This window comes from Malaclemys terrapin, chromosome 1 (assembly GCF_027887155.1).
Source record: "Malaclemys terrapin pileata isolate rMalTer1 chromosome 1, rMalTer1.hap1, whole genome shotgun sequence".
NCBI classification, from domain to species: Eukaryota; Metazoa; Chordata; order Testudines; family Emydidae; genus Malaclemys; species Malaclemys terrapin.
In genome coordinates, this window is record NC_071505.1 from 3,143,725 (window position 1) to 3,164,847 (window position 21,123).

The 21,123-nt window shown below is 59.3% G+C and overlaps 1 protein-coding gene across 1 annotated transcript; it reads right to left on the reverse strand.

Annotated features, from left to right (window-relative positions):
• Positions 1 to 1,118: 1,118 nt before the first annotated feature.
• On the reverse strand, positions 1,119 to 21,104 carry LMF2 (lipase maturation factor 2). Its single transcript, XM_054006901.1, has 14 exons — positions 20,930 to 21,104; positions 16,420 to 16,673; positions 13,529 to 13,557; positions 12,138 to 12,334; positions 11,522 to 11,700; positions 10,656 to 10,794; positions 8,637 to 8,771; positions 8,095 to 8,200; positions 6,889 to 6,985; positions 5,762 to 5,944; positions 4,789 to 4,957; positions 3,814 to 3,925; positions 3,018 to 3,126; positions 1,119 to 2,607 (listed from the first exon to the last, which is right to left on the reverse strand). Exons 1-14 carry the CDS (start codon positions 21,024 to 21,026, stop codon positions 2,254 to 2,256), a joined length of 2,160 nt encoding a protein of 719 aa, XP_053862876.1. The 5' UTR covers positions 21,027 to 21,104; the 3' UTR covers positions 1,119 to 2,253.
• Positions 21,105 to 21,123: the final 19 nt, after the last annotated feature.

The window sequence follows — 21,123 nt, forward strand, 5'->3', positions numbered from 1 at the left end:
TCTGTCTCATCTCCCCTGGCCTGGCTCTCCTGCTCCTCCTAGGGGGGCTGCTGCCACCATTGCCTCAGCATCTCTGCAACCAACCGCCTGCCCCTGCCCCTCCTCCTTCGCTACCAACACGCGCCCTGGCCTGGCCCCCAAGGCTCCAGCACACACTCAGAGCACCAGGCTGACCTGCTCGGAGCTGGATAACAGACTGCAGCACAGACCCCAGTAAGGAGTGGCACCTCTTCTTGCTGAGCCTTTGCCTGCGCTTGACTCCTCTCCCCCTACCCCCCCGGCTTCTGACTCTAGCCTTTACCATCTACTCCAGCCCCAGCCCCCCCGACGCTCTGGGCTCAGCCCAAGGCCCTCCTGCAGCTCGCCTCAATACCTGCTCTCTGGGCCTGCACACGCAGCATCTCCTCCTGCCCCAAGGCTCCTTTGTTCTCCCCCAGGGCAGTGCACGGGGCTGTCTAAGCGGGCAGTGAGAGGTCCATGGGCCCAGGGCACAAGCTGGGCCACTTGAAGCCAGGCAGGAGGCTAGAGCTGCAGAGAAAGGCAGCTGGCACTGCCCCGACACGCTCAGCAGCCTGCAGGAGGTGGTACAGTAGGATGGAGGCCTGAGGTCCCAAGGCCAAAGAACATGGAGACACTGCGCTGAGACCATGGGCTAGAAGAGCAGGGTGGTTTTTATAGCACAGCTGGCTCCAGGAGCTGCCCCCCAGAGGGGGTAAGATAGGAGCTGGCTCCATGGTTACACGAGGGCTGAGGCAGCTCTCTGGCTAGGATGGGGACACTGGTGTCATGGAAACAGCTAGGGCAGAAATTCTGGTCCCACAGCTGTGTGCTCAGAACAGCTAGACGGGGCAGAGCACAGAGCAGCTAGTCCAGATCGGCCTGAGGTAGGCAGCCCCCTCTGCAGTTTCCGCAGCTTCATTTCCAGGGCCCCGCTGCCCAAGGATTCAGAGGGGGAGGGAATGTGTGCGTATTCCCCCCCCCCCCCCCGGGGGGGGGGGATTAGTATTACAACCTGGGGCAGCCTAGCAGGAACGGTCAGCCTGTGCCCTATAAGGCTGGATGCGCTAGCACCTGGGTGAGGGGCTAACCACTGCCCTCGGCCGGAAGGGAGGCAGGGCTGGAATGTCAAAGGCTTTATTTAGAAAGTTACAGGAAACGTCTCCACTCTTAACAGCTGCCAGGAAACACGTTCAAGCCAGGCCCTGTGCCCAGGGGAGGGGCCAGGGAGAGCGAGACAGAGTGCCTGTACCCCTGAATGTGCTGTACATGGTCATGGGATCCCCCAGCAACTCTGGGCAAGCACAGCAGCCCCCACCCCCAGCAGGCTGGTACAGGAGGGGCAGCGTTAAGGCAGCAGTGGAAGGGGAGAGGATGGCATGGTTTCCATATAGGCGGGCAGAAGGCCCCATGAGCACGTCACTGCTGTCCCTCGGCACATCTATGCCCAGATGGAGCCTGCAGCTCATCCAAGCTGGGCCATGGCTCTTTGCCTAAAGGCATCTGTAGGATGAGAGCCAGGATTCCCACCCTGCCCGTTACAGTGCCCCTAGGAGCTGGAGATCTGTCGCCCCAAGAGCCACCGGCCATGGGAGAGATTATGTGGCTCCTCGCCCTGGGTCTGCAGTAGGGATCCCCGTTCCCAGGAGCCCAACCCCACTCTCCTCGCAGCAGCAAGGGTCAGCTCTGTGGGCAAAATAAGGCCCTTGTCCAGCAGCAATAACCAGATGTACAAGCCATGGCATTCAGGGGCAGCAAACTCCCCAGCGGGGTCAGGAGCAGGGAGGGAAGGGACTGACCACATTGGTGTCCAGAGATTGCAGCCCTAAGGGAAAGGGATGACTGCTGTTGCTCCTCAGCCCCTTGCCCCACGCACAGCAGAGTGGGCGAGGGGTAGGTCAGGGCATGGCCTCTCCTGGGGCAGACGGGGGTGTAAGCGACATTCCACCCGTCCTGAGCTGAGGCAGAACAGCCCCCCAGCGAGCAGGCAGCTCAGATCCACGGGGCTATGTGGGGAAAGCCCAGGCCAACATGGCACCAACGGGGGTGGAGGCTGATAACTAATGGGCCCCCACGGTGAAGCTTGTGGCTGGAGCAGACAAGATCTATTTGCCGTCTGGCTGTGGAGACGGGAGTGCTAGGAGGAGGCAGGCAAGGCGAGAGCAGCAAGCCCAGAGACAGGAGTTCAGAGCAGAGGTCATATCAGTCATTGCCTGGAAGAAAAGGGGGGGGGGTCTAGGGCTGGCACCTTTGGGGCTACTTCTTCCTCTTGGTGCTCCGCAGGCTATCGGAAGGGGCGTCTCCAGCCCCTCGGGCTCTGCCCTCGACCTTCTCCTCTGCTTCCTTCTTCCTCACCTGCCCGTTCTTCTCGTTGCCTGCATGGTCCCCGTCTCCCTCTGCCACATCAGGCCGCTTGGAGCCTTTGTGCCGGCTGCTGGGGGCGCTGCCCAGTGTCCTGCTGCCCAGCGCTCGCAGGAGGCAGATGGTGGCAGCGATGAGGTAGAGCGACCACACCACGGCAGGGCCTGTGTAGGGGCGGCTCAGCTCCCGGATAAGCTGCAGAGTCGTGGGCAGGAAGGCGTCTGTAGGGCGCTTCAGGGGTGCCTTGTCCTGCACGGAGAGGAAGAGATGTGAGTGCAGATGCAGTCACAGAGCTTGGCTGCTGGAGCCCCCACTGTCCCACCAAACCTATGGGCAGTCCCTGCCCTGGGCACCACCCACCACTAGGGACTCAATTCCTCCATCACCACTTGGCAGGCGCTCAGCAGTGCACCTCAGCGCTTAGCACAGGGCCATGCAATATCCCTGTCCCCACGGCAAAGGGGCATGTGGGGCTCTGCTGCTCAGAGGTGATGCCAAGGCAGATGTACAAGGTGTGCGTGCACAGGGGGGACACGTTGCAATCCAACCCCATGGCAGGCAGCCCTCCCTGCTCCAAGAATGCGGCTATACGGCTCCTGCTGGAAGTGCCCAGGCGTCGTATGGCTCACAGCCCAGATGTGGTGTTCTGCTAATCCTACCTTCAGCCCATACTGGTTGAGCATGGCCTCCAGATTGGGGTCTCCCAAGAACACAGTGGGGTAGAACTCCTCCACGCGCTGCCGCCGCCACCACTGGCGGGGGAAGCCCCTGCAGAGAAGGGAGAAGAGGCAGGAGTTGCTCAGATCAGCCATGCTGAGCAGGTGTGATCCCAACTCCCACTCCTCGAGAGCTGCCCTGCCAGCACAGCAGGCCCTGCCCTGAAGGGTTATTGCATAAGGACCAGAATATTCCACCTGCAGAAGCCAGGCTAGGAGGCAGTGGCCTCAGAGTGGCTAGGCCCTCTGCAGCCAAGAGTCTCCCCACCCCATACACAGGACACGTGTCAGTATTTACCCAGCTCTAGTTCCATTCCTCACACATCCTAACAGCTTCTGACTGCAGCTGCACTGTGTAGACAGCTGTCACCCAGTTCCATCTCAGGGGCTGTCCGCTCATTTAGAGCCCTGTCTGGTTAAGTGATTAAATGTTTCTCTGCAGCATGCATTATTTCACATTTAACACTGAATTGCATTGGCTCGCCTCTTGCCCATTCCCCTGGCTTGGCTGGGTCTCTGGAGTTCCTCACAGTCCCCTCGGGTCCTGACTAACCTAAAGAACAGCATCCTCGGCGCCACCCCCTTTCCAGATCAAACACGTTACCCACCAGGGAATGCTGGCCATGGGAATAAGCAGGGCAGGGCGAGCTCTGGGGACAGTGGCCTGTGCCTGCTGCCCAAGCCAGCTCCTCCTCCCCTCAGATGGAGGTGGAGGGCAAAGGGCACTGGCATCACTCACCCGTCCTTGGCGCTCTCCGTGAACCAGTACTTGTAGAGCTGGGCTCGGATGTAGGCAGGCGGCCGTGAGCTGAACGGGTATTTAGTTTCGTCAACCTGTACCAGGTGGATCACTGCCAGGAAGAGAGGAGTTACCCCAGGGACACAGCACACCGCTACCCCAGGGCCCCAGCACACCGCTACCCCAGGGCCCCAGCACACCGCTACCCCAGGCTGCTCCTCGTGCCCAGCTGCGCTAATGCCAGGCATGAAGGGCATGCCGAGGGCCCCAGCCTGCGGAGCCTGGTGATCTCACCGGAGCCTCAGCTCTCCCATTAGCGTTTCTAGCCCGCGGTGCTGTCGAGAGAAGCTTTAAGGCCACGACTCCAGAGCAGCCAATGCAGCAGCATCTACCGGAGCCTGGGCCAAGCGCTCCAGCAGGAGTGAACTCCCACGACAATGCATGGAGCAGCTAACTCCCCGCCCCGTCACTGTGGGGACCCCAGTAGGAGGAAGAGCAGAGCATGGCTTACCACCACACCCCAGCTGCTGGGCTCACACGGGGAGGCCCCTTGCTGCCCTCCAAAGGAGCATTGCTTCCCAGGTCTGGGACTGCCTTCCCACAGGCATGCTCTGGCTGCACTGCACGGCACCAGGGATGTGGGGCAGGAAAGCAGCAAGGGACTCTGAGCGCTGGCCAATTTGGGGCAAAGAGGCAAGCAGGGAGTGGTATGAAAGACTGCTCTGCTCATGTTAATCCTGACCCAGAGTTCCCCCCGCGATCCCAGCCCCAGACTTCTCACACACACAGCTCTGCCGGTGCCCCTCAGCCCCCTGAAGTGACTAGCTCGGGCGACAAAGCAGAGTAATGCTCTCTGCCTAGGGCAGCACATGAGTTTACTAGGTGGGCAGGGTGAGGGGCTGATTGCAGGGTGAGAGCGCCTGCCCCAAGCTCGGCTTGGGATGCAGAGTGGCTGGGCATGCATGGCCCCCTCACCTTCTTTCTTGCCCTGCAGCAGGCGATAGACAAAGCTGGTGAACCAGGGGCTGTGAGTGTGATCCCCCAAGGCCGCAAACCACATCTGCCAGTCGAGGCGGGGCTGGTGCGGGGCCACCACAGGAGGCCCTGCGCTGACGTTCCCTGGCTTGTACATGAACTCAATCTCCTGCAAGGACAGAGGAGAATGGGGCGAAGTTGCCTATAAACTGCTACCACACCTCACACACAATGGGGCTTAAACATTCTGGACCAACATGGCTGGAATGAGGATGCCACCAGCAGTGCCCCAAAGCACTTACAACATCATTGTCCCATCCCTAAATGCAGCCACCTCTGGGGTGGGACAGAGCAGCTGTTTAACAGCACACAGCACCAACACAACAGTTCAGGACAGGAAGTAAAGGATGCCATGTCTAGACCAGAAGGCCAAGCTGCAAATGGGGCAACAGCCAGCTCTTGCTAGGAGTGCTCATTGATGGCTGCATTACACAAGCGGTCAGAGACTCCATTTTACATTTCACCCAGTATAGCATTCCTAGCAATGCACTGGATCAGCGCTCACCAGTGCGCCACAGCACCCTGCTCTGCCTGTAGCAGGAGCACTTGTCTCGGGGCCCCAGGAAGAAGCCATACTGCCAGTCCTTCAGGATTTGTGGGGCCAGGACTGGGGGCACCAGCTGGTCCATCCATCCCAGCAGCACCTTCAGAGCATGTCACTCCAGTTCCTAGGATCCCAGAGTCTGGGGCTTGGACGGTCACCTCCTCTCCAGGGAAACAAGGCCAACTGGCTCTGGAAGGCGCCAATGGGGCTAACTAGTGTTGATTTCACTGCTGATGTCCATCAGAGGCTGGGTCTCAGGGATTAACCTAGGCTTCCACCCCCTCTTCCTGCACCTCCCAGATGTATCCCCCCAGGGGAGAAGCTACAGCAGCTGCATGAGATCACTGGCAGGGTGTGGCAACGAGTTACCGTCCATTTCTCCTTGTCGTAGCTTCCTTCCACCACCACCTCTGGCCGGCCCCCGACCCCTGTCATCCTGCGGAAGAGCCCGTATGAGTTCACCAGCTGGTAGCGGTCAACAGCACCAAACATCTGGTGGATGCTGGGCCACAGCTTCCCGTTCGACTCGTACTCTATGTAGGTGAAGGGCACCTGGGAGGTAGCAGAGAACAGGCCAGCTCAGTCACCCCAGGCAACAGGCAGTGGGGAGGGGCGACGCAGCAGCAGGGATACGGCAGAGTGGGCCAGTTCGTCTGCTGGCCCTGCCCAACTCAGAGCAAGAAGCAGCCCTGGCTGGTGTCTGCAGAGTCAATAGCCAATGCTGTCCACCCAAGCCACGAGGAGAGTGCCAGCCAACGCCCAGAAGATGGAGCTTTACCTTGACCTCAGGGCATCACTAAATTGCTCCTGCAGTTACCCAGCAGAGTAGCTGACTCCCTGTTGCCCATGGTGGGGATTCTGTGGCTGGTCACATGGCATTTCCCCAGAGCCAAGCCAGCCTTCAAGCACCAGTGGCCCTTCCAAAATTTGAGACTGCCTTGGAAACCAGCCTCACCAGCGGGGAGTGCTGCCAGGATGTAGTCTTGGCAGCATTCACAGCTTTGCTCCCCAGCACAGGTCGTTCTGCCCTGCTGCATCGCCAATGCGCTCCCCCCCAGCAGCTGGCAGTGCCCCTCTACTGTGCTTCAGGGTGTGGGCCTGGGTCCGGGTCCAGTAGTCCGAGCCTGAGACTGCAACGAAGCTAGAGCTGCAAGAGCTAGGTAGCATGGTCCGATCACCTGGGACTTTAACCACGCTCCTGTCCCTCCTGCACCCTGCATGCCTGCTGACCCGGAGGCTCGAATGCCTTGAGGCAGAGCCGCACCCTACATTGTAGTGGGTGGTGCCTTCTCTTTTCCTGAAGTGCCCACAGCAATCTGAACCGTGCCTGCCCTCTACCAGCCTGGGCTCCCTAGAGAGTGGCTGCAGGAACCAGGCACCAGCCCATGCAGTGACCCTGCCTGGCCTGTACTAGGTATGGAAGGGGAGTGACTAGCCAATCCCCAGACCACACAGGACATGATAGGCCACTGCCCCACACCATCCCGCCCACTCACCAGGCTGACGGCAAACATCCCGGCTGCTGCTGCAGTGAAGACAGCCCACTGGAGAGTAGCCCAGAGCTTCCAGGGAAAGCCCCGGACACAGGCACACCTGTGGGGGAGGCAGGAGAGGGACAGGTCAGCAGACAGGGCCAAAGTCCCCCATTAGCCACATGTCTGGAAGTGAAGCAGAGCTGGGGGAAGGGCTGCAGACTTTGCCCCACTTTGAGCAGGCCAGGCTGCCAGACAACACCGCTGTACGAAGGGTTTTCCAGCAGCCTTTAAGCTCTGCACCAGACAACAGGCTCTGCAGCAAAGACAACTGGAGTTTAACTTCAGTCCCATCCCCAACCCCCAAAGCCTTTAACCCACAGGAGTGGGGCTTTTCACACGCGTTGCTGGCCCAGCAGGGGGTACAGGTTAAAATTCCACTTAGTGCAACTCATCAGCTGTCAGCACAGCCGTGCTGTAGTGTGCTGCAGGCTAGCTCTTCTTGAGTGCAGGTAGCCCACCAATGCCTCTCCCCTGCCCCCCCGTACGCCCAAGAGGGGCAGACAGGCTCCCCCACAATACCCTGCAAAAAAACCTCAGAGCAGCGCAGATTACTGCAGCACTAGGAACCCTGGTGATCTGCACTCATGTGCTGCGCCACGCCAGTGTAGACAGCAGCGAGCGCTCTAAGCAGTGTGGCTGCTCTCACTCGAGCCAGGCTAACCGGAGAGGGGTAAGGAGAGTGTAGACAACTCCAGCTAACTCTGCAGGGAAGACTGACCCTCTGGGGATCCTGAAGCTATGGGCAAAAGGTTAAGCATAGCAGTGCTTCATCAGCCCGTGAGCCAACCTGACAAGACTCTCCCAGGGCAGCCAGTGGCTACAGCATTAAACTCGATCCGAACGCAGGGATGCTGCAGACCACGCTAAAAACCAGGAGCTGTGGGGATCCCCCAGGCAGACAGCCTGCCCCACTGATCTGAGTGCCAATTCCCTCAGACCCTCTGTACTCTAGCTCCAAGTCATATGCCATCAGAGCTGTGCATGGATTGGCTGCATTGTTCTACCCCCCCCATGGCTGCACCTCCAGGGCAGCTCCCCGCAGCTTCAGGAGGGGATGATCAGCAGAGAACTGTTGCTTGCCACAAAACCCCTTCAGTTCAGAGGCACAGCAAGCAGCAGACCCTGCCCCAGCCAGTGACCCTGGCTGTCCTGGGAACAGTGGCTCACCTGTACATGGCAGAGAGGATCTCCCAGGCCAGGGAGAGGAGGCCCAACCCCACTACTGGGAGAGTCACGGTCTTCAGCCACTGGATGAAGTCATGATAAGTGAAAGCTAGAGAGGAGGGGTAAAACCACAGGAGTCAGATAGTGCCTGGGCAGGGAAGGGGGGGACCCACACAACACTCCCTTCCTCCAGGAAGGAGTGCAGGTCATGTGACACAGAGGCAACAAGGTGGCTCGTTCTGAGTCACTCAGCCAAAGTCAACAGGCTCACCAGGACACAGACCAACCTCTGCCATTGGGCAAGTAAGAGTTGGGCAGCCAAGTTGCACCTGACCTGAGGGGGGCCTTGCCAGGATGCTACCTGGATGGTAGCTGGGTCAGTAGCTGCTCTAGGTTGTGTCCTGCTAGGGTCACTCTCCTGGCTGAGCTGCAGGGCCCAGAGGGGATCACAGAAGAGATGGGATACCAGCCAGAGGGCATATCAGTGCCCGGCTGTGGGCGGTGTATGCTGTCCCACCCTGCAGTAAGGGGAGGAAGCACCACACCTGTTTTGGATTCAATGAGCTGCTTCTCCCAGTTGAAATGCAGGCCGAAGTCCTGGATAGTCCAGTAGATGAATAACCCATAGACAGTCAGCTCCAGCAGCGTGGAGAGGACAGACAGCAGGTTTGGAGGCCAGGCTGCAGGGTAGAGGAGGAAACAAGTGATGTTACAAGGACTGAGTGGAACTGATGCACAATGCTGTCTGCCAGAGTCTGATGAGAGCCTGAAACACCCCCAAGGGAAGCATAATTGTGCCATGGGGGCCCATTTAACCATTAACTCTGAAACCCAAAAATGGTAGTTTGAGTGGCACTGTTAATGCTCCCCATCCTTCAAACAGCCACCTCCACAGATCCAGCAGCTACCCCAGACATAGCAAGGAATCCGTTACTTACAGCCAGGCACTCAGGTACCACAGAACATGTTCCGAGGAGTAAGTCTGGGATGCACAACTTAACACACTTCACCAAGCAAGACCTATCCACCAGAGAAGTATATCGCATCATGGAACAAGCCACACTAATAACCTGAGAGAACTTGCTTCAATCCAGAAAAAAACCCATTGACCACATACCTCTAGTTGTAACCTACCACCCCACACTGGAACTCATACTGGCATCAAATAATGACTACCCTGACTCGATTAGGACCCCGTCCTATAAGAAACCTTTCCCAACCCCCCCTCTTCAAGCATGCACCCAACATCAGAAGCAGCAAGTTCCCCCACAGCCAAGGACATGCCAACTCAAAGCGGCACCAGACCCTGCCAGAACAGCTGCAAAACCTGCAGCCATATCACCACTGCTACGATGATCAAGACCCTACGCAGGCCTATCACAACACATGGTGTACTTCATCCAGAGCATCAAACGCCACAACACCTATCACAATGCTCTTGAATGGGTTCATGCAGAAAAATGATAAGATAAAAACATCCTATCACCTGAAGTGAACATTTTTCACAAAGTGATCACTCCATACCGGAGCTCTCAGTCCTTGTCCTCAAAGGAAGCCTGCACAGCCCCTTCCAAAGATTAGCCTGGGAGTTTAAATTCACAACTCTGCTGGACACTAAAAACCATGAACTCCATAGACACACTAATTTTAAGTCTCATTACAACAATCTGTGACCTACTAACTCTTTTGTCCTACGACTGAAGAGGTGTTAACAGCCCGCTGCACCCTCAACTCTTACAATGTGTGTTAACTCCTTATGCTAACATTTACCCGAGACACTGGGCATGGCTACACTTTGGGTACCTCTACACCCCAAACACTGCTGCAGCAGCTTTAGTGTAGACGCCACCTACGCTAACAGGAGAGCTTCTCCTGCCAGCGTAGGTAATCCACCTCCTGGAGAGACAGTAGCTAGCTGAAGGGAAGAATTCTTCTGTTGACCAAGTGCTGTCTGCCCTGGGGGTTAGGTCAGCATGGCTGTGTTTCTCAGGGGAGGACTTTTCTACACTGAGAAATGTAGCTATGCCAATTGAAGTTCCCGCAGTGGGCCTGGCCTGAGTACCTTTCCAGGCCTGAACAGCTCAGAAGGCTCAAAAGCTTATCTTGTATTGAACCAGCTTCTGCTGCTGACAGACACGTTACCTCACCCACCTTCTCTCTGACCATCCTTTTAGCAAATGCATGCAGCCAATGTGCTTCTCCCACAATTCCTGCCCTCCCCACAGCACCCCGGATTGTTTCAATGCAGTTGTGTTTATTAGACCTACAACCCACCTGAAAGTTAGTTATGGGGCAGTTTAAAATGCCCAGCTGAGTCTGCTGCAGGATTTGCTGTCTGCACCAGGGCGCTGCCCCCCTGCTACAGGGCTCAGGGCAAGCTCCTTGTACAGCACATGGGACTGATCACTGAGAATTCTGCCAAGGACTCCTCCGCTGCCACTTCTGGATCAGCCCCAGGACCTGCCCAGCCCCAGAGCAGGACCCACCTCACCCTGTGCTCTGTGGAGCAGCTTGATCCCAGGTGAGCGGAGACCACAGCAGAGCCCTAACCCCCACAGACTCACCGCTGGCGGGTCTCCTCTTGCCGCGCCCCAGCCACAGCCCCACGTGCTCGTCATCCAGCAGCGAGAAGCACAGGACGATGGTGAGCAGGTTGAAGAAGTTGTAGTTGCCTGTGATGATGATCAGCAGCTGGAGCAGGACCTGCAGGGGGGGCAGGAAGTCAGAGCCAGGGTTAGAGTCCCATCACAGCATGAAGCAAAGGCCTGGCACCTCCAGCACCTCCCTTCCTGAGACCGGGGACAGAGTGCCAAGAGAAACACCCAACATCCCCTCCCAGGCTCCCTGCCCGAGAGGCCTCCACTCTCAACAGTCCCCCACGGAGGGGTCCTGCTCCCTGCAGGGGAGCAGCCCCACACTGGCACTGCCTGCCACTCAGCATAGGAGGCAGCTTGTAGACTCCAGAGGGTTACCATCCCTCTGGCTGGCACCAGCTGCCAAAGGGCCAGGATCATGGCATGAGAGGCAGGAGTCCAGGGGAGAGGTGATGGGGACCCTCCTTGTCCGGCCTTGCAAGGGGAGGGAACCCATCTGGCTTGTAAGCTGCACCCTTCAGTCTGAGGCTCTGCTGCCCTTTGCCTCCAGTGAGCAAGGCAGGAGGACCACTTTCTGGGCCCAGAACTTGACAGGTCCAAAGTCACTGGCATTTGACCACTGAGCCTGCAATGCATGATGGGAACAGACTGCAGGGATGCCCATTTCCATTGTATCCCCCTTGGTCTCCTGCCCCTTAAGTCTTATACCTGAGAGCAAGAGCTGAACTCATGGCTCCCACGGGACAACACATGAGACAAGCACTAGGCCCCTGAACTCTTTCCTGCTCCCAGCGGTGCATCTGGAGCCTTCCAGCCCTCGCTGGCTGTGGACGTACCTGGCAGTAGAAGGCGAAGAGGCGGAGGCGACGGATGGGGGAGAAGAACAGCAGGGGCACAGCGATCTCGATGACGTACGTGACCACCACGCTGAACTTCTGGAACCACACAGGGAGCTGGTGGGCGAACCAGGCAGCCGGCGTAGGGATGCACTGGGTCTCGTAGTGATAGGTCAGGGCTGGGGGGGAAAGAGAGCGGGATCAGGGCCACGAGGGGATGCATTAGACACAGGCAGGGAAGGAGGAGCCAGTGCAGGGGAATAACTGGATGTGGCTCAGAGAGCGGGTGAGGCCAGGACCATGTGGGGATAGAGGCCACGCAAGGATATGCAGAGATGCTGGAGCAAGCTGAGCACAATATTAAGTGCTGCCCTGCACAAGTCACTTGGGTTAGGGTTAGCAGTTCATTTGCCATGAGGCCTGTCAGTGTCTGGAAAAGGCAGCATGGCCTAGTGGGCTGAGAGCCAGGAACCGCTCTCTCATGCAGGCTCTATGGCCCACCCAACCTGTAGAAGAGGGTCAGTGACACTGCCCCACCCCCAGGGGTACTGGGGAGGAGTGCAAGGGCTGACCACAGAGATGCCGTCCCCGCACAGTGCCATGCCAGGCCTCTCACCAGTGAGCCCCCACCACGTGGGGCAACGGCTAGTCAGCTTCACCACCCCCGAGGCGAACATGAGGCGGAAGAGCAGCCAGCGCATCAGCCAGAAGGTGATGCTGTCGTGTGGCCGCCAGGCTGTGGAGCGCCACTTCAGCAGGTGCAGGGGGGCCACCAGCACGGCCAGGAAGCCTGTCTCCAGGAGGAGGCTGTCCCTGCAGGGAGCACACCACACAAGGCATCAGAGGGGCCAGAGGCTCCCTGTTTGCCAGGGCCAACCTGCCCTCAACTGCCCTAGCCCCGTGGATGCTGCATACAGAGGCCCCCTCCACCTGCCTCTTTGCCAGGCAGCCTCCAAGAGGCCAGGTCTGAAAGGTCACAGTCAGCTGGCTTCACCTGGCCGTAAAGCATTTCTAGCCACCTGCATGAGGACAGCATGCACGGCTGCACAAGAGCGCTGACTGCCCAGACGGCTCCTACAGAGCGCCCACGTCCAGGGGTCCGCAAGGCACTAGCCAGGGTTTGCACTGCGACCAAGCCCCCAGAGGCAGCAATGCAGGGCATGATACACCTGAGCTGTAACCTCTGCCCACGAACAGCCAGGGGGTCACCAATGGCTAACTGGCACCGCGATGAGGTACCAACCCCACTCACCCACCACTTGTACACAACCCCCTAGGCAACCCAGAGCTCGGGCGCTCCTGGAGGATGTAGCAGTGGCCATTGCTAGGGTAGACTCTCCAGGCTCAGCTGATGATCCCCCTTCCCCAGAGGGGAGGTGATCTTCACCAAGCTGATGGTCTCAGGTATCACTGCAGAGTCAGTGTCTTTCCCCTGCCTTTAGCATGATACTGGCGCGGTTTTTGAAAATAGGTCCAACTGTGGCCCACTCCCCACAATGTCTGTTTAAATGGCCCCAGCGAGCATTCATACGGAAACAGGAGTCGCACAAACCTAGACATACAGCAGCCACCCTGAAAGAGAACGGCCACCTCCCCGCAGCCCAGGAGCACGTGCCAGGCAGTAACAGTCAGAACCAGTTCCTGGCACACCTGACCAAGTATGATTTACATGTTAGATAGTTCCCAGGAATGCCCAGAACAAGAGGCCCTCCCAACTACACTGAGTCAGGATAGCAGTGTCCAGGCAGCACGGAGCAGGGACCTGTGCTTCAGTGTCGCTTCTCTGGACTGATTCAGCACAGCACAAGACCTGCCACTCTGAACCCCTATAGAGCTACACTGCAGCCATACAAGAGGTCATGTGAACACCTGCAGGATACAGCTGGGGCTTCCATGGCCCACCCACCTGGGGCCCATCCTGCCAGGGAACTGAAGCTGTGCTTGGAAAGGGCTGAACGACCCAACATGAGTGGCCACATGTAGATCTGGGGAGACAGAGTCACTTACCACTGGAAGTACAGGAACACCTGCCCCACCTGTGGAGAGAAGGAGCACAAGGGTGTCAACAAGTGACCCAAGGTGCATTACGAAGTGACAGATACAAATAGGTTCTGATCACAGGATCGCCCCATTCCGGTCTTCTCCATCCCACCCAGATTGGAGGGGAGAAGAGTGCAAAGGCTCATGGGAAGACATCTTCTCCTGGGCACATTCCAGGTAGCAATGCCAGCTCCCTTGTGGCAACAGGCCCCGATCCAACCCCCAGGAACTGAGACCAGGCACTGTCACACAGCCAAGAGCTGTGGGGCCACGGTAAGGCCGCAGTACAATGCCTGGATGGGGGGTGGGGGGGGGTGGTGGAAGACAGACGAGGTGCGGAGGTGGGACACCTACATTGTGTGCACCAACAAGGCTAGGTGATGCTGGGAACTACTGCACCAGCCTCCTCTTAGGAGAGTCTGCTTCAGGCCTGGCTTGTTCCAGTGAGATGGGCTGTCTGGGTCGAGCCTGGTACCCAGATGATTATCCAAGAAAGACTCAAAGGACAAGGGGACTGTGGGTTGGGATTGAGGAGTAGCAGCAGAACTGGGGGAGCCCAGGGCTGCGATAGCAGGAGGCTACGAGTCAGGCTTGATGGGCATTTGCGGTTGAATTTTGCTCCATACCAGCCTGCACTATGGTTGACTCTAGCCCTGGTGCTATTAACCACTCACACCCACTAATGCTTTAAGCGTGCTCAGAGATAGGGCAGGAAGATCAATACTGACAGTGTAACAGGCCGACTCCAGAGGTCAGCTTCTGACGCGCCCACAGCTTTGGACATGCCAACACTATACTAGAAACACAGGGGATTTGAGTACTGCCAGATTCTGAGTCAGTGCTGTTCCAGGGGGAGGAACCCTGGAGGCTCCAATAAGAGGAATGATGTTTCTCTCCAACGTCACCTTAAAAGGCAAGAGGCAGCAAGTGGAACATCCCCAAATCCAGGAAGGGAGAGCTGTGAATTGTGCTGCACTCCAGAGAGCAGCACAACACACAAGGTGCTAGCTTGGCTCTGGGGCCTGTGTGAGAAGGAGGCAAGACTCCCAGGAGAGGCAGCGTATGGTCCTCCTAAGCCTCAGCCCAGAGGTCACTGCCCTGGGGACAGAGAGGGCCTCTGAGATGCTGCACCTGGCAGACCAAACTCCATCAATTTGGAAGGCAGAGAGCACCTCCCCTAGGCCCTGTTTTGAGGGAGCATCCACTGGCCCAGAGGCAGCTACCGTCCCAATGAAGAGGACAGCCCATTTACCTTTGCTTTTCCTGGCTACACACAGCTGCAGCCAGGGTACTTCACTCCCTCTGCACAGCTGGGGGCAGCACTCATGGCCACAGGACAAGCTTCGCACCCTGCCCCCGTTCCACATCTACAACCGCAACAACTGGCAGGGCTGCTACGAGCTGTGGGTGGTTTGGCAGAGGCGGCTGCTGGTATTAGAGTACTTAGGTCATACTGAGCCGAACTGGAGTGGAGCTCTTTTGAGAGGTAGGACCGCCCATCAGGCTCTCAATGGGGAGCTGGCTGGCTGGCATAGGGCCAGAGCCCTATGTGGGAGCAAGTATAACATCAGCACACTGTTAGTGCTGGAGCAGGCTGTCAGCACTCACTGCTTGGTGCACACAGGGATACCAGACAGGTGTATGGATTTGGGGAGAACACTTGGGATGCAGTGATCCCAGATGTCTGGTCTGCTTAGTGTCCCAAACGGACCCAACCAGCTCCATGCTCCCACACCCAGCCCTGCAGGAATCACTTCTGATTGAGATCTGCCAGGAAACGACTCCTGTCTTAACAGCTGGGAGAAGCTCTGTTCTGATCAGAGCTAGCGATTAAATGCAACACACTAGTATTAAGGCAGTGTTAAGGTCACACTATAAAACACTCAATAGCCAGGATATTCTGAAAGCTAAGATAGCACTGACAGGGTTAACTCAGCCACGCTGCCTACACAAGGGAATTCAGGGTATACAATACAACAAATGCCGCCTTTTGCATTTAATTCCCCTGGTGTGAGAAGGAAGAGAAACCATGCTTACAAACTGCCAGGATACCTGACTCTCACCACAAGTTCCTCAATAAGGAGCTATTGGTCCCAGGCAGCCTGTAAGCACAACCAGCAGATTAAGATCCCTTAAGTGTGCTAAAAATGTCAGGCACCACTATGCTTGTGTGCAACATCCTGACCTTAATGGTGGTGCGCTTAGCGAAGTGATTCTCTGCAAACCTGGCTTGCTTTGGGGAGCTAAGAGATTTTGGGTTTTTGTTTTTTTTAAAAGCCAAGTAGAGTATGTTTCTAGCCCAAGTCATTTAAGTGAGTAAAATTCCTGCTCAGAGCAGGTGAGAATGTGACACGCCCACTTCTCAAGAGACCACTCCAAAGCCCAATCAGTAGTCACAGACCAAATATGGAGAATTTCAACCCCAGAAGGAACTGGGGGACATTATGGAACCACCAGGAACAGGGGTCGAGATGGCGACTTGAATTCAACCTGAGATGGCAAGACCGACACCTGCTATGGAGAGAAAAATCACCCACCCCATGCCCCTGAGCAGAGGTGAGGGAAGAGGACTGACAGGAGATGACCGGGGCTGCTTTAGAGAGCGAGAAGCTAAAAAAGAACAGCAGGGAAGGTCGGGAAGAGGACCAGGTGAGCAAACCCTGCCCCAAGCAGGGACTCTGATAACCCCCTGCTCTATTAGGGCCCAAGCTATGGGTGGGTGCAGAGCAGCAAGGAGGGCACTCCCACCATGTACCTGTCACAGATGAGAAGTCTGCTCCTGCCCCCACACTTCAAGGGACTGCCTCTACTCCCTCAACCATGCACTGCTCCATCCACACCCCCCAGTGCCCGCATACCTGGTAGAGCGAGAGGTAGAGCATCCGGAGCAGCAGGAAGATGAGGCTGTCCCGCAGGGGCTCAAGCACCAGGGCGCCAAAGGAAATCAGTACACCCAGCAGGCACAGCAGCTCCATGCCCTGTTCTGTGTCCAGTCCCAGGCGTGGGCCAAACCACAGCAGCGTCGGGGAGTCCCGCAGCTGCTCCCAGAAGCCCTTCCCGGAGAGACGCAGCATCTTGCGGGCTGGCAGGATGCCATCTTTCCCATAGAGTCCTGGGGGGGCAGGGAGGGGGAGGGGAAGAGGAGAGAAGGAGACAGGAAAGGAAGTTGCAACACCCAGCAACCTCTCCTCCCAGGTAACTATCCGTCTGCTAGAAACATGCAGTCCTCCCTTCCCAAGGGACACCCAGCCTTTCTGGTGAGCAAGTTCGCCCTGAGAGAAGGGCCCACTGAGTGCCCAGCAGCAACATTCAACCCTCCATTGCTGGCACTGAGCCTGGGAGAGGGAATGAACATACTATGGGAAACATCCATCTGGAGCTCCTGAGGGGAACAGCTGCCTAACGATCCATGGCCATCGCCTGCAGGGCTGCCCGATTAAGCCTGCTCTCGTGGAAGGGTTACAAGGACTCTGCCCAGCCAACGGGGGAGCAGCTGCAGGAGAGCAGAGTGATGCACATTCCATGCAGGTGGGCCCAACAGCAGGCAGAGGTATAGCAGCTGGGACCCGTACACCTGTTGTAAGGGCCCAAACACACTGAACTCCATGTGACCGGGACCCAAATGTGCTCAAGGCCTTCAACAGACTTGAAGCCTTTTAGTCTTTGCAGAGCACTGGCTCTCTCTCCTTCCCCAGCCTGCAGGGGACTCTCCTTTGCAGGACATGACTGTTTCAAGGGTGGGGGCCCAAACTGTGCCACAGCTATTTTCTTTCACTCTCTAGAGCAGCTCTGGACTCACAGGGGAAGGAGGGGGGGAATTATCCTCCCCCTGTGGATTTTAGGGGCCACTCCAGATTTAGAGGTACCAACATCAGAAGGGCCCCCCCCCCGCTACGCTCCAGCAGAGCCTCGAGTTAAGGAGATTAAAAGCTCTACTTGGAGTGGCTGAGCACTTGGCCGCTTGCCCAGCTCCTGGCCAGCGATTGGCAGGAAACAGAAAACAGGAGGAAACAGAAAAAAGACTCAAGTAAAGTAGTTAAGCAGAGGCCGGAGGTAGTGGGCAAAGGGAGGGACCAGCTGGGCAGAGCAGCAGCTACTTCCTCCAAGTCCCCAGGAAGAAGGCCTCAAAGAACCGCTTCCCAAAGTAGCGGCACAGAACTCTGCAACCTGGGGTCAAGCACAGCCTGTATTCACAGGCACAGCTCCCAGGGAGAGACACGCAGCAGCAGCGTGGGATAAGGAGTAGGGTAGTGCAACTGGGAGCAGGGTAGCATTCTGTGGGCATGGGTAATGTATACAGAAGAGAAGGGTAACGGGAAAAGCTATTAGGAGGAGGGTACAAGGTAAAGAAGGCACTGGGAGGGCAATAGCCTACGACTCAGGGGATCCTGATCAATTCTCAGCTGGACTTCCTGCGCAATGCAGTCTGTGTCTTGGGAGGAGATAATGTTGTCCTACTTCAGACGCAGGATTAAATACTGACTCTGAAGTAGGTACTAGCATAATAGGGCAATGGAGACCCTATGCACACCTAGATAGAACCCCCTCATCCTCCACTTGGTCAGACACATCTCAACCCACCAGTTCCAGACACCAACCAGATCTGGCCCAGGCGGAACCAACTCCTATGGACTGCAGGGGAGATACACCTGCTTACACTGGATTTAGTCCCACAGAACACCAGATGGAGGCAAGTTACATAACTTGGCCACTTAGCCATTGTGGTCACTGCTGAATGAGGCCCACCAGCTGGGACCAGCTCTGCTCCCCCTCACTCCAAAACAACAGGAGCCAATGACACCACTACAGGCAGGACACCAGCACTTACTACCGCTCCTAGTTCATCTTCGGCCTCTGTCTGCTCCTCTTCTTCCTCATGCCCAACCCCACCTCCATGGAGCAGCCCAGAGCACCAGGTCTGCCCAAGCTCCTGCATCTTTCTTCCCCTTTGCCCCAGTGGCACCAGGTCCTGGCACAAGGCCTAACAGGAGCCACCGATGCCATTCAATGGGTTTCTCAGCAGGGGCCGTGCCCATCCCTTGTGTCCCAACTGAGGCACCGCAGCCCATTACTAGGTATCTCCCCACCCCCAGGCTGCCCAGCGTGAGGAGCTGGGAGCCCCTCACGATCGGTTGTAACAGACACCTTGTCACCTACTCCATCCCCAGCATCCCCTCTTCTCCCTACCCGGGGTGCCAAGCGCTGCTCCCCAGGGCGGCCCTAGGGCACACAGACACCGCCTGGGCGAGGGCTGGCCTGAGCGCTCCCAGGGACCAGGCAAGGAGCCACTCCTGCCATGGTACCTGGCCAGGTGAGACCTGCCCCCTGCCAGCCGCTCCCACGGCAGCCCCAAGCCCCCTCATGCGAGCCCAGACCTCGAGCTAGTGACAGGCCCCCACGGCCCTGTCAGTGCAACCCAGCCCGGGCACAGCCCAGCCCCCAAGGGACCCTACCCCCACACACCAGTACCACAGCCCCCCCGGCCCTGTCAGTGCAGCCCCCAGGCACCACCCAGCCCCCCAGGGACCCCACCCCCACACCCCAGTACCACAGCCCCCCCCAGCCCTGTCAGTGCAGCCCCCAGGCACCACCCAGCCCCCCAGGGACCCCACCCCACCCCCACACCCCAGTACCACAGCCCCCTGGCCCTGTCAGTGCAGCCCCCAGGCACCACCCAGCCCCCCAGGGACCCTACCCCACCCCCACACCCCAGTACCACAGCCCCCCCGGCCCTGTCAGTGCAGCCCCCAGGCACCACCCAGCCCCCCAGGGACCCTACCCCACCCCCACACCCCAGTACCACAGCCCCCCCGGCCCTGTCAGTGCAGCCCCCAGGCACCACCCAGCCCCCCAGGGACCCCACCCCACCCCCACACCCCAGTACCACAGCCCCCTGGCCCTGTCAGTGCAGCCCCCTGAGCAGTGCCCAGCCCCCCAGGAACCCCCTCCCCCAAACCAGTACCACAGCCCCCCCGGCCCTGTCAGTGCAGCCCCCGGGCACAGCCCAGCCCCCAAGGGACCCCACCCCCGTCCCACAGCCCTGTCACCCCGGCACAGGCCAGCCCCCAGGGACCCCCCCCCCCCCACCAGTACCACAGCCCCCCCGGCCCTGTCAGTGCAGCCCCCAGGCACCACCCAGCCCCCCAGGGACCCCACCCCACCCCCCCACCAGTACCACACCCCCCCAGCCCTGTCAGTGCAGCCCCCAGGCACCACCCAGCCCCCCAGGGACCCTACCCCACCCCCCCACCAGTACCACACCCCCCCAGCCCTGTCAGTGCAGCCCCCAGGCACCACCCAGCCCCCCAGGGACCCCACCCCCACACCCCAGTACCACAGCCCCCCGGCCCTGTCAGTGCAGCCCCCAGGCACCACCCAGCCCCCCAGGGACCCCACCCCCACACCCCAGTACCACAGCCCCCCGGCCCTGTCAGTGCAGCCCCCTGAGCAGTGCCCAGCCCCCCAGGAACCCCCTCCCCCAAACCAGTACCACAGCCCCCCCGGCCCTGTCAGTGCAGCCCCCGGGCACAGCCCAGCCCCCAAGGGACCCCACCCCCGTCCCACAGCCCTGTCACCCCGGCACAGGCCAGCCCCCAGGGACCCCCCCCCCCCACCAGTACCACAGCCCCCCCGGCCCTGTCAGTGCAGCCCCCAGGCACCACCCAGCCCCCCAGGGACCCCACCCCCACACCCCAGTACCACAGCCCCCCGGCCCTGTCAGTGCAGCCCCCAGGCACCACCCAGCCCCCCAGGGACCCCACCCCCACACCCCAGTACCACAGCCCCCCGGCCCTGTCAGTGCAGCCCCCAGGCACCACCCAGCCCCCCAGGGACCCCACCCCCACACCCCAGTACCACAGCCCCCCCGGCCCTGTCAGTGCAGCCCCCAGGCACCACCCAGCCCCCCAGGGACCCCACCCCCACACCCCAGTACCACAGCCCCCCGGCCCTGTCAGTGCAGCCCCCAGGCACCACCCAGCCCCCCAGGGACCCCACCCCCACACCCCAGTACCACAGCCCCCCGGCCCTGTCAGTGCAGCCCCCAGGCACCACCCAGCCCCCCAGGGACCCCCTCCCCCAAACCAGTACCACAGCCCCCCCTGGCCCTGTCAGTGCAGCCCCCTGAGCACCGCCCAGCCCCCCAGGGACCCCACCCCACCCCCACACCCCAGTACCACAGCCCCCCCGGCCCTGTCAGTGCAGCCCCCGGGCACAGCCCAGCCCCCAAGGGACCCCACCCCCGTCCCACAGCCCTGTCACCCCGGCACAGGCCAGCCCCCCAGGGACCCCCCCCCCCACCAGTACCACAGCCCCCCCAGCCCTGTCAGTGCAGCCCCCCGGGACAGACCGGGGACCCCCGCCCCGTACCCGGTATCTGCAGATAGAGCGAGGCGAAGGCGGCGACGTAGGCAGCGGCCAGGCCGCCCAGGAGCAGCTGCCGGGCCAGGCGCGGCGGCTCCCCCATGGCGCGGGCGGCGGGAGCGGGACTCGGCCTCGGAGCGCACGACACGTCCCCGGCCCCGGCCCGCGCGCTCCCAAGTACCCGCCCAGCGCGAGGGGCG

Coding starts and splice junctions, on each gene's coding strand:
- LMF2 (XM_054006901.1), bottom strand. CDS start 21,026: ATGGGGGAGCCGCCGCGCCTGGCCCGGCAGCTGCTCCTGGGCGGCCTG. Junction 16,674..20,929: donor GCTCTATCTGCAGATACCGG/GTACGGGGCGGG, acceptor CTGCCCCCCCAG/GACTCTATGGGAAAGATGGC. Junction 3,127..3,813: donor ACGGAGAGCGCCAAGGACGG/GTGAGTGATGCC, acceptor CCTTCTCTGCAG/GGGCTTCCCCCGCCAGTGGT.